The 13185-nt window shown below is 49.9% G+C and overlaps 1 protein-coding gene across 1 annotated transcript in view; it reads right to left on the minus strand.

Moving 5' to 3' along the window:
* Nucleotides 1-3211: 3211 nt before the first annotated feature.
* FSTL1 (follistatin like 1) overlaps nt 3212-13185 on the minus strand; it is a 56284-nt gene continuing 46310 nt past the window's right edge. The window contains exons 7-11 of the mRNA XM_062005386.1: nt 10441-10559; nt 9547-9659; nt 8248-8358; nt 6384-6481; nt 3212-6120 (exon numbers count right to left, since the gene is read on the minus strand). Of these exons, the coding sequence (XP_061861370.1) occupies nt 6076-6120; nt 6384-6481; nt 8248-8358; nt 9547-9659; nt 10441-10559 (486 nt within the window). The 3' untranslated portion in view covers nt 3212-6075. The remainder of the gene's footprint in view (nt 6121-6383; nt 6482-8247; nt 8359-9546; nt 9660-10440; nt 10560-13185) is intronic.

Below are 13185 nucleotides of genomic sequence, written 5' to 3' on the forward strand. Positions count from 1 at the left end.
GGCCGACGTCCCTTGCGTCACCCCGGGGGCTCCCACGCCCCGCCCCGCCCCGGCTCGCCCCGCCCCGGAATCCCAATAGCCCCGCCGGTGCACCCCGCTCTCCCCCTCCCCGCCGATGCTCGATCCCGGGCTCGCCGCCCCGCCGAGCCAAACGGCCCCCGAGGCGGGAGAGGGGAGAGGCTCTTATGCAGGTTGCGGGGCGCCCGCGGGCGGGCGGCGAAGATAAAGGGTGCCCCGCCGCCGCCCCGGAACGAGTATGAGAGGGCGCAGTACGGAGGCGGGTGGTGCGGGGTTAGCGCCTCCTCACAGACGCTGCTTCCCCCGCGCTCGGCGGCGGAGGGGCTGTTGCCGCCTCCGGGGCCACCGTGACGGGCTGCGAAGAACCGCGAGGCCTGGGAATGGCACCGTCCCGCTGGGTTCGCTGCGGTCGGGCCACACAAAAGCTCCAGTTCCAAGTGAAATAGAGTCACCTTCCTCCTGTCGTTTCCACCCGTGCACAGACCCCAGGGAAAAGAGGCTCCCTCTCCCCTCTGCGCCCCGGTGGCATCCCCGGCCTCGCCATCGGCCGGTGGTTTGGCCAGGGTTTGTCTGCTCTGCTCTTCACAGACTTGCCGTTGGTGGGCTACCGAAACAGAGACCCCCCTCCCCCGAGAGGCCCCTTGTATCTCCTTGCCTGGATGTGAAAAGACAGTTTTAATGTCGAGCTAGGGCATTGGCAGGAGTTAATCCACAACACGGGGAGGCTTGATGCAGGTTGAGCTGGGGCTGACTCTGGTTGAATCCTATGCGGAGGCAACTTCGAGATTCGTGGTTTCGATTTGTCGCCCCTCGGGCACAGGTTAACAGCAGTGTAATCAGTGACTGCCCGCTGGAAGAAGCAGCAGCCGTGGGTGGTGACCGTAAGAAGGTTCACAGCCCAAAGGAATTTCTTCTGCCCTGACAAAGCCTGGGCTTAAGAAACAGACTTGCTTGTGATGCATAGAGGAACCAAAATGCAACAGTCTCCCACCCCCTTAAAACACTTCACGTACACAAAAGTCTCTAACATCTTACGGTGAATGAAACACATACAAGCCATGGTATGCTTGTACCAGCCAAGAGTGTAAAAGCAACATCATCATAACAATGATGAGTTTGGAGGTGTCCAGAATACTGTGGACAGAAACCAAGGTTCTTCCACTAGTGCTCCTATGAACTTTGGATTTGAACACTACAAATAATCTGAAGCGACAGCTCCTGAGTGCAGAGAGTTGTCAGGACTGTGCCCAGCCTTCGAGAAAGCATGTCCCATAGTGGGTGGGAATGAAGAAGCTACCTTCCGTTGGACTCGTTTCATTTGTTTTGTAAGTCCCCATGGATCCATAGATGCAACCCCAAATGTGAACCCAGAGATAGCTGCATAAGGACATGAGTATAGTTCTTTCTTTCCGATAAAATTTTACCCACACTATAAAGGTTGTGCTGTTTCAGCTGAATCAGGTTATTTTGTGGGAGCTTTTATGTAAGCACAAGAGCAAGGTCATCTGGATTTTGCTCTTATCTCCTGTACTGCTTTAAGCCTGCACTCTCCCCAGGTTGTGTCCTATGAACCGGTTCAGTCTTTCCAGGAATTGAGTCTTATGATAGATCTAGTTTGTTCTCATCTTCAGAATTAAAGTTCATAAATACCTTACAAATGGAGTCCAGAGTCTTCAGCAGCCACTGAAATAGCATATTTCTCAGCTTGAAGTTTAACAGTGCTGGACAACTGTGATTAAATCCACATAGCTACACAGTACAGCAACTTGTTAATACTCGGATGCGCTTAACTCCATAAGCAGATAGGTCAGGTTTTTGTCTGGCCTCTGCTAGAGGTTGCCAACAGCCTTCCCACTCTTCCTCCCTCCCTCCACAAATCATTTCACTTCAGTAGGTATGCATGATGCACACAGCAAAGTATTTATAGTGCCATTCCTGCTTAAAATCTTGGGAAAGTCTAGGAGTAGAAATTAAAGCAATAAAGCAGACTCCACTTTGCAATTGAGCAGCAAATGGGCAGGAAAGGCCACAGCTCAGACTGCATACACAGCTGCTGGTACGTACTCAAGAGGCCATGTAGTGTGAAAAAAAACCACATAAGGGGCAATATTGGTTTGGGTTTTTTTTAAACAGCTTTGGAAGGAACATACCAAGTGAAATCCAGTAAGGCAGCCTTCTCTTCTCTTGGACTGTCGTTTGCAAGGAAGAGCTCACAGTAGAAGTTGTTAGGTTCATTACAGGGGAGATGAATGGCAAGATATTATCCTCCTGCCACATGGCACCATTAAAGGCTGTTTCATCTTTAGGTTCAAGGTGACATGAGCCACTGAGTCCTGTCTTCCTAGGTCATATCAGAAACAGAAGGGACCTCAGGAGGGTCACCAGCCTGTTCTCCTATCTTTGGGTAAGATTAGCTATACTTGGTTTATTTCCAACACGCTAGTCTTTCTTTTCCTATATATACAGGGAGGAAGTTGGTGAAATACCAAGGAAGTATCTTCCAGCTCTTTGCTAACCTTGGCATTCAAAAGCATCCCTTAATGTCTCACCCAGATCTGCTTTGACTGCCACAATCGAAGCTCATGTCCCATCCATCACAGTGAGATGAGCGTGTTCTTCTTGGTAGCAGTGCACAAACATTTAGAGCTCTCCTTCATAACTGTGCCAAAGGCCTCAGATCTGTCCCTGGAAGTCACGTTATCAAGGCCTTTCATTGTTATTTTTACTTGCCTCTGTGTTCTTTCCACCTGATCCACGTGTTTCATGAAAGGCACTGCCCAAACGAGACACTGCTCCAGCTCAGGCTCCCTCCAATACCCCATGGGACATTGCAGTTGCCCCTGTCCATCTCTACTCTACAATGGTTTGCCTTTCTATCAGCAGTGTGACCCTAACTCACATCCATTTTGTGACCACATCACCCACAGGGAGCTGCTGGGATTTTCCTTCCCATGGCACAGGTGGAGCATGCTCTAGGGGAGCAATGGGGGGGCTAATGAAAGGACAGTGGGGCAACCTCAGCATTAAAAGTGCGTGGCAGGGAACGACTACATGGTTCCAACTTCCCACTTCTCTCTGCTGTCCCTCAGTTTCCCCAGCTATGAAACAGCCGTGTCTCACACTGGTCAAGCGCGTGAAGATCTGTGAGCGAGAGTGCAGAATGAGGCTTGTGAGAAATGAAGCAAAACACGTGCCATTTTCAAACGTTTGTTTCATTTATTTGGCAGTAATATCCAACCCTCCCCGGTTCAAAAACCAAAAAATTACAAAATCAAGTAAAATAAGTGCACTAAGGAAACCTACAGAATACTGATAAACTTCACACACGTACAGGAGGGAATATAGAGGCAGAAGTGGGACTTTTTATTTGTTGCTTAAATTTGGCATTTTTGGGGGGGAAAAATAAAAGAAAAAAGAAAAGCCTTCCCTGTGCCCCTTACACTCTGTACAGCATTTGTCTCAGAAGGCAATGGCTGGAACTCTGCACTTTCTTTGCCAGCAGCCAAGTCCCCCCACAGAAGTTAGTGACCAGCCAGCCTGCTGAGGAGTACACGGCCCACCGAACAGCTGCCCTTCCTTCCCCTCCTTGTGGGGAGGAGAGATGTGTCAGTCCCCTATGGGGACCCTAGCCCTTAGAACCCACAGTTGTTTTTGTCTTTGAGGGCAGAAGGATGAAAAGGAGGCAGGTTTGCTGGGCTCTCACCCCAGGCTACCCTAGGATCTGTGGTATGGCTTGTCAGAGACCTCAGCTTGCCTTGCCCGAGGCAGCATCTCATCCCTCTGCCTTCAGTCAAAGCACAAGCTCTGTAAACCTCAATTGCCAGCACCCACCTCTCCAGCTGTCTCCAGCAGTGATCCTCAATGACAGACACATCCACAGGAGTCAGCGACTGAATGTATCACACAAGGCAGCCTACAACAGCCCTTCAGCTGTGGATTAGCCTTTCCTTCCTGCACATGCTCTGCTTCTCCCAGTTGGAGATTTTCCTGACTGGATAATAAGATGCTATCTCCATCCAGGGAAAGCCTTTAAGGCAAGCTGTTGTGTTTTCTCTAAGGCACTTCAAGGATTCAAGCTGGAAGGAAGTGAGCTGGGGGGCACCAACTTTTTTTCAGAGGGTCAGAGTAAAGCAAGACATTTACTAACAATGTTCTTCCAGATCCAGCACATGAAGCTGTTTTGCTCAGGCTACTGGGGAGAAGCGAGGGTGCTCCTGTTCCACCAACCACTTATCCAGTGCCACCAGAATACAGTGACTCTGGCCCAGGGTAGAGTTGTCCACATTACTCTCAGCTCCTATGGATTCATTTCCCTCACCTTCACAGGTGACAGCTTCTCAAATCCAGACCCTCCGTGGGCGAAGAACCAGCTCCCTTCCGTATCTGTTATGCCAAAACCTCCTAGCATGGTGGGGTAATTGTGGAAATGGCAAGGTGGGAATGTGCCCAAGTCAGTGGAAGTCCTCTGGGTTCACATCAGGCAAACAGCTCAAAGACCAAACAGCCTTTAACAAATCTGGCTCATGGACAAGACCACAGGAGGGAACAATCTGTCTTCTTTTCCTACACTTGCTCGGTACGAGCTCATTCTTCCCCTCCAAGGAAAGCACTGTGCAAAAAGGGGAAGGCTGGGGCAAGAGTCCTGCTGATCTTCACTCAAGCAGAACATTCTTTTTGCATGTGGAGTTTTGTTTGAGTGAGCACTAGGGACTGCCAGACACCTGGCAACAACTCCTGAAGTTGCACACTAACAGGAAGATGGAAGTCACAAGCAGCAACTGCTCGGGATGCACAGCTGGGCTGGGAAGGTGGAAACTGGATGTTCCTGTGTGAGAGTGTTTGGAGTACATTTGACAACTGCAGGAGAGAAAAAAAATCAGATGGGCTTGAGGCTACAGAGGTATTGTCAACAAAACAGCATTTCATTTATATCTACAACCGATGCTCTGAGAAACGGGTCAGAGGAAAATGACCCACCAAGAGATGCTGTAGCTAAAGCTGTGAGAGCCAGAGAGCTGCAGTGTCAATCTGTCCCTGATCCTGTCAATTCCATTCAGCCCTGTCTCTTGTTCCCACGAGGGAGGGGCATTGCTATCCCCAGCTGAGCAATGCCCTGTGGCGCAGGAGCTCACAAGCTGCTGGTGGTGCTGGCGGTGGCCGAGCGCAGCGCGACACAAAGTGTGCACGGGCATCACAGCGCTGCCAATAGCAAAAACCCACAGGCTGGGTTCTCTTGAAAGATCTAGAGCTACGAAACATACAAAAGTTGAATTACTACCATAGGGAATAAAGTAATTAAAAAAAACCCAAAACCAAAAGGGGGAGTCAGCGTGTGAATGTGATAAGAGGACAAAAACCATATGATAGCACCTCTAAGGAAGGGGCAGGGAGAGTAAGAGTGAGATGAGGTCAAAAGGAACCATGTTGTGTGGGAGCCCACAAAGTACTGGAAGAGCTGCTGGGGACAGTCTGTGGAAAGCAAGGAGGAACATGCTGGACTCATGCCAGCAGCATGGCGTCATGGCTTCCAGGTGTCACACCAGGCTGGCCAGCTGTGAGGAGCTCGAACCAAAGGGGAGGGCAAGCAGAGCAGGGTCCTCGGCTGACGATGCCCTGTGGCACACGTGCTCAGCCACAAAAGTGCTGGGCCTGGATTTCTGCAGCCAAGGCCACTGCCGGCAGCTGTACTGATTAAAGACCCCCTTTTCTATCCAGCACTGACCTCCGGCCTTTCCCCAGATCAAGGGGAAACAACAAATCCCTGTTAGCTCTTGGAGGGAGCAGCTGACTGCTCTGGGAAAGGAGCCTCTGAGACCCTGTAAATCCCTCCCAGCCTTCCAAGGCCCCAGCAATGAAGCTCCCTGAATAGGTGGGCTCTGCTCCCCTTTCCTAGCCCCATTCTCTGTGTATTACAAAACAAATAACCCATCGCTATACAATGTAAATATCTGTGACTGGGCAACTGTAGCAGACGCTTGTGCATACTGAGATCAGCGCTGGAGGACAGGGCAGAAGGTTGGCCCCATCCTCCTGGGCTCCTCTGGTGTGGAGGCCCCTTTACATCTCCTTGGTGCTCATTCTCTTGGTCTTCTCGGCCGTGTCCTAGAGAAAGAGAGCACAGAAGTGAAGCTCCGCACTGAGGCAGGAACTGTCAGCACCCTGAAGCCTTTGGAGCATCTGCAGGGAGGGCCAACACTGGCTTATACCGCAGAGCCTTGCACCTGTATTTGTCCCAGCAGGCAACAGAGATCCCTCTTTAACTGTGTTCCCCCATCTACCAGAAGTCTCCAAGTGTCAGAAGCAGAGGGAATCCCTCTAGCAAGGAGAGGTGTAGTGCAAGCCGACCCTCCCAGCTTCATGCTAACCTGATGCTTCTGCAGTTCCTGAACGTATCTAGCCAGATCCTCCTCAGTCAAGTCTTGATCAGGTCGCTGTCTCCGAGCAGGGCCCTTCTCATTCTTCCCTGCAAAAGAAACAGGGTTCAGCATTATCACGAGTTGGAGACGCAAATTTCAGAGGCTGAACCACCTAGAACAGAAAGAGGCAGGTCGGCCACAGCTTTGGAAGGCTTTGTTGGAGGAAGGCACACGATGGCTTCTTAGAATGTGCCCTGTGAGTGCCTGGAACTTTAGACCTTGGGTATCCAGTCTGTCTCCCACGTGATAAGCAATACAACCACACAGAAGAGGCTGCATGTTATTTAAAAGAAGCATCTATAATTAATTCCAACATCTTGGCCTCTTGTATGGAATAAATGGCAGCTCAGTGCTATCCAAGTACAATAACTGATGCCTAATGAAGAGGTAATTAGGCTCAGCAGAGATGAGACTTGCCGATGAATCTGATCTGATTCCTTGGTTCCATTAAGGTTTCATTATCCCTCTAACAATAGCCTCTAACCCCTCTGTTGCTCTGACACGGGTGAGAAGTCAGGAATTGCTGTCCCATTCCATGTTTCTGCCATGGATGCAGGGAACAAAGTAAGGCAGCAAGACTGGGTGTTGCATAGCAACTTTTGAAGGTTGTTTCTCTGGAGGCAACAAAAAGTCTCTCAGTCGGTTGCTTAACCCCCGAGACCTACCCACAGCTCCTCTGGCAGCTCTATTAGTATTACAGTTATCTTTTCTGAGGCGAGTTCTTGCTGCCACAACCAAGTCTGGGTTGGGTTGACCCTGAAGCCTCTGCTACAGAAGGCCGGATAAACATTAGGGAAAATCTGTCCTTATTTGTTGCTGTTCCTCTCTGCCCTACTCTGCCCACGCTACTGGCTATAGATCTGACTTAATATACTGCTGACAGCTCCTGTGCAGCACTGAAAACAAAGCTCTGTTTTCTGGGGAGGAAGGCCAGAAAGCTTGCAGTGCAGTACTGGGAGAGTGGACATGTCTCCTTGAAAAGGACCTGATCACTTCCCAAGGCAGAGGAAAGCTGGCTTTCCGTTGGCCCTGGACCAACTGTGAGAAGGCAAAACAGAGACACATTGTTCACAACCGCACCGTGGCTTCTCAGAAATGTTATGTGGCTGTGAAAGTTTAAGAAGGGCTTTCATAGAATCATAGAATGGTAGGGGTTGGAAGGGATCTTTAGAGATCATCCAGTCCAACTCCCCTGCAGAAGCAGGTCAGCCTAGATCAGGTCGCATAGGAACATGAAGAACAAACTTGCCTTACTATGAACACCACCTCCCTTCATCTCCACCACCATAATTTTCTTCTATAGTTTTTACAGCTATAAGATAAAGTGCTTTCTTGACGTTACTGGATGAAGTCTTCTACCTCCCCTCTGGGGAAAGACAGGACCTCATCTCCTGCTTTACTGATACCATAAACACAGATAGAGTGAGGATACTGACACACAGGCAGGAAACCTGACTCGCTCACACCTACACAGATGGTTGCACACAGTGACCTATTTGGTCTGTGCGTGCCCCAAGCCAGATGGAGTTGCTCTGGTTGTGAAGATCTGGTGCTGAATTTTTATAACTCCAAGCTCCAAACCCCATGGAGCATTGGCCTCAGCCCAGCAACACACCTTCTGACCTCTGAAACAGACACAGCTTGGGACCGGCTAACAGGGAGCATGGGAGTGTTATGCAGGAGTCACCCATAGAGAAGCTGACAAACAGCTGGAGAGAGAGAAGAAATCTGGATAGCTGGCACCCTTGGAAAGACAGAAAGCAAAACCCTCTTTTGTGCAACCCCCAAATCAGTGAGGGAAGAGTGTACAGACCGTCACATGTCATGGCAGTGCACACCCAGTTCCCACAGGCGCAGACGCAGCGGTTGCACTCCACCTGGGTCTCTGCTCCGTCCTCGTAGGTTTCATCCTCCAGGGCACACTCTAAGAGAGGCAAAAAAACGAGGGTGGTAAGTTGAGAGATAGAGAGACCAGGCTGAAGACAATGTACTTTGGAGGTGCCTTCAGGGAGAAGAGGTGCAAGGTTTGGGGGCGGCTTCCTTCCTCTAAACCATCACAAGTTTCGTACTGGCTGAATGTGGTGTGCGAGATCAGCCAAAAAATATAATTTGGGAAAGTCAAGCACTTCGTTTTGTTTCCTCAAAAGAACCCATTTCAATTTCTCAGTTCCCAATGAAATCTCAATATTGGGTTTGCTTGAATTTCCTAACTCATTACACATAGAAAAGAACCCACAAAGTGAAAGTTTGGGTTACTCTCAAACAACTCCGGTTCCAAGTGGGGAGAAGTTGGGGAAATTATTTGTGTATTTGTTGTTGCCCTGAGAAACGAAGAGGAAAAACCCCAAAGATTTCTCATTTCAGCCCAAATTTCTTCTCACATTTCTATTATATATTTATATATAAGCATGTATAAACATATAAGTTGAGGCCGCCAAAGCATTTAAGGGCTGTATGGTGTTAAAACCAGGTGACGGTGTTTCCTGGGAGCAGCATCCCTAGCTTCCCATTGAAATAGGCAACTGAGGGTTCAACTTCATATTCCCCGGGAAGCACAGCCTTTGGCTGCCACCGCAGTGGGATATTAATCGGGCGCCTTTGGACCAGCACTTCCTGAGGAGACAATTAGCTGAATGGCTAGGCACACCTGGTCAGCACAACACTAAGCTGCTTTCAAGCGAGCTGTGGCACGAAGAGGGATTTGGGAGGATTGTGAACTTTGAGACGTTCATCGGGGAGGCTCTCTGTGTGAAAGGCAGAGCACGGCAGGACTTTGGTCTGGTCTAAGTTATCCAGAAGTGAACTCTTCACATGATTTATCTTTGCACTGTTAAATACATGCCTTGACCTTCCAAGCGTACCATATCCTTTTGACCTACGCCCTTGCTTCTAAAATCCAAGCCTTTTTCACCACAAGAGCTGAGGAAGCTCTAGGACAGAAAAAGGAGTACTTCTGACAGACAGTGCAGGGACTTGGGGTGCAGGCACGTGTCAACATCATCGCTGGGAGTGGAGTTACAGCATCCGATGGATGACCCAAAGCTGGTCTCTTTTCCTTCCTCCCTTCCCATGCCCCCTCTGGTTCCCCAATGTAAAACTGAAGAGTTCCTACTTTTCTCAGGTGGGTTGAAGGATGGGCTGAGGCACTTGAGAAATTCACTGAAGCTGAGCTTCCAGTCGGCATTTTCATCTGACAGCTCGATGAGGGCATCTACGCAGAGTCCCCTGAAAGGAAACACAGAGGCACGTTCTGCACAGGGCTGTACCAGTCTGGTCCCCGCTTTATTGGCTTCAGAGTACAGACAAGTAAAACCAGGACTAACTAGGAAGGCTCTGAGATGCCTGACAGAAGTGGCTTCTGTAAGGAAACCTCATTGGATACAGACAAAACAAAAACAGTCACAAAATATTGTCTGCCTGGCGAAGGGCTGGGAAGGCGCAGGAGGATATTCAGAACAGCAGGAATAGGACCCCGTTGACAGCCAGGTGCTGTGGCAGGAGCAGAGATGTGAGCACAGCCTAACCACAAGCAGTCTGTTCTCTTCATCGTGAGGCACGCAGTGGCACACATGCAGAAAAAGGGAAACCTCTCAAACTGCTTTCCCACGTGACGCACCAGCTCTAACTGCTGGCTGCCCAACATAAGCTCCATTGTCCCACCATCTTCCTTGCAGTGGATCTAGCTATCAGGTAAAAGGTGACTCAAGTCCACTGGAAAGCTCATTTATCAGGAAATTAAAAAGAAGGGAAATTTTCTGTCATCTAGCTCACTTTTTGGCTGCACACCTACTAGATTTAAGGCCAAAGAGGGCTGGAATACATGCCTAATGTGAAAGGTAGGGTGCTCCTTTTGGTGGTATCCACACCTAATGGAGAAGCCACTTCATACACAGTTATCTTTGTTAGTGCAAGCCCTAACTGCTATCTTCCATGAGTGGATTTTCCTGCCCCCTTCTACCACACCTGGCTCCCCGGCCCTCCTTCTGGCATCTTATCCACCGCCCACCTGAGCAGCTTGTTGGTCTCCTGGTCCATGTAGGTGGTGATGTTGACAGCAGTCTCATTCTGCTCCACAAACTTCAGGAATTCAGTGGAGTCCAAGCGAGAATCACCATCATCAAAACTCTGGAGGGAAAGGCAGGAAGATGTGAGAGGCATTTTTTTAAGCTTTAGTGAAACAGGTTGCGTCATCCCTGCTTTGCACAAAGAACACAGGCTCAGAGAAAAGCAGCAGCACATCCACACTAGCATCAGAACTGGAGGACATGATCCAAGCTTTCTTTTCACCGATAAGCAACACCGCCTCTCATTCACCTCCTGCTGCTTGATTTATGACTCTAACCCCATTTCTTCCCTTTGTTCTAGCCAGCTCTTAGCCTTCTTATATACCTCCTGCCTTAAAGCAGACCAGTTGCATTCAAGGAGGTGTCAGCTTTCCAATATGTATAAATCCAAAGCCGTGCCTGGACCCTGACAGTGACAAAAGGGAAAATCACAAGAAGTAATTTTCTGCTGATCCCAAAAAAGGAACAATTTAATGCAATAGCACAACACCTCGCCACCAACTTTGTAAGGTCCTGGCACTGAAAGTCAGCATTCTCAGCTCTGAAATCCTGGCTGTACTCCCAAAGAAGTAATTGCATTCTGCCTTCCTGTTTGGAGATGTCACATCACAGTGCTGGGCACTCGGCAGTAAGTGCTGTGCCCCCTCAGAGACAGCTGCATTGCAGTGAGGGGAAAATGAATTCTGCGCACAGACCGCTCCTGGCTCAGTTTTGCCGTGTGGCTTGGGGCAGGTCACTGTGCCTCCTCATGCAGTGCTTCCAGGAATGCTGGAAGAGACACTGCCTATTGTTAGCTCTGTGTGGCTCAGGAGAAACTTGTAGGCCTGGGAAAATGACTCTGCACGCTGCAGTCTGTGTAACTGCTCTGCTAACGTTTCAACTTCTACTAGACTCCAGCCTCTCGTCCTGCTGTTTCTCGTGAAAGTGGCCACAGTTCTCTTAATGACTCAGACTCAGTTAACTGAGTCTTCTTGCCTTTCAGTGCTATGGTCTGCATTTATGTGTTCCCCCAGAGAGCCTCCAAAACAGAGCAGCTTTCCACTATTGGCCTTACTCCTCTTGAAATAACGTCCTTCAAGGTCACGGCCTGCCTGACAAACAACCCAGGTCCCAGTGATCCATGCAAGTCACCCTTCCAGGAGGGAAACAGCTGAATGCCACACCTACAAACCTCCACATGTAGGAGAAAAGGGAAAAAAAAAAAAAGCTTCCTATCATCCTTGTCTCCAGTGTTTACTACCTGCAGGGCAGGTGCCAGGCCATTTGCAGGGCAAGCATGCAGAGAGACCCACAGGTGGGCACAGGTGGGCAGAATTCCTCCAGTGTCAGCAGATGGTGATGCACATTTGTGTGGCTGAGCCCATTTAGTTTGCTTTGCATAGATTTTATCCCAAGTTGCTCTGAATTCTGCTTTAAATTATTTCAAAGCTTAAAGGGCTGTCGATATGGTGGATTATCACCTGTCAGAGAAGGACATTCAGCCTTTGGCCTAAGAAAAGGTATGGCTTTGTCATGGAAACTTTCACCCACTTGTGCCTAAGATCAGTGCTCCAGAAGAATGGAGACAGTAAAGAGTACATGAGTGTTTGCCTCTGAGCTGCAGCTGGCTGACAGGCATAGGCTGGAGGGTGATAGGGCTGTGCAGCAGCAGCGGAGTAAGCTTGTGGCTAGCTCATGCCTTTCAGCAAAGCCCACAGCCTGGGGAGATTCTCTGCAAAGGTGGATGGGGACAGCACATTTTCAGGGGGAGGGACTGAGTAGCTCTGCTCTGCAGCACTACTGCAGCTTTTGGGTGCTGGTGAGGGGGAACGAATGCCTGAGGCAGTAGGCCATGAGTGGGTTTCCAGAGAAGGAACAGCATTCATGGCTACAAAGGCCTTGATGATGCTCTCTGGAGCGCAGGGAGCAGCTCCTCTGTCTCACCAGGGGCTGCCATTGCCATGGCAAATTTGCTTGCAGCGCTAACTCCTGTCAGGCACCATTAATCTCTCGCTGTCAACAGCTTATGATTTAAACACTCTCCCCTCTTTCCCCACCTGCTCCTCCAGCTCCATCCTGAATGCTTTGAAGTCTTTATCAGGAGCTGGGCATGAGGGGGAGGGATGAAGCAGTGCATGTGGCAGGAGCATGGGAGAAGCGTGTGATCTGCTGGTTAGAGAAGGAGTGGGGATGGGCTGAGGGGCAGACTGACAGGGAGGAGGGAAGAGGAATGGAATTATTTGCCGGGCCCGAGATTCGCTCTCTTTCTGCAGGGCACTAGGGAATTACCAGCTCTTGGCCACAACTAGGCTATGCTCCTTGCAAGTAAATATTCCATTTGAAGACCCCAGTGCCCCCTATCCCCAGCTCTCATCATGGCTGTGGGACTGTCTGGAACAAAGGACCATCAGCCCCTCCTCTGGCTTCCTGCTCTTTCTACCTGCATTTCCAGCACTTTCACCCATATTTTCTCCTCTGGCTATCTTTTGTCCCCTGAGATCAGTTCTGTTCCCTGCCACAATCACACCTGGCTTGCCCTCTTCCTTTTTCCCAGGGCAGGTCAGATACTCAGGGATGCTCCAGGTCTGGGCTATCCCACAGCCACCTCAGTGTGTCTATCAGCAGCTGACATATCACACTGTTGGACCTCCCAGACCTCCTTGACCCTCAGCTTCAGGGGCCCATCACACGTTGGAGCCTCTTAGCCG

The sequence above is a fragment of the Colius striatus genome, chromosome 1 (assembly GCF_028858725.1).
Source record: "Colius striatus isolate bColStr4 chromosome 1, bColStr4.1.hap1, whole genome shotgun sequence".
Lineage (NCBI taxonomy): Eukaryota > Metazoa > Chordata > Aves > Coliiformes > Coliidae > Colius > Colius striatus.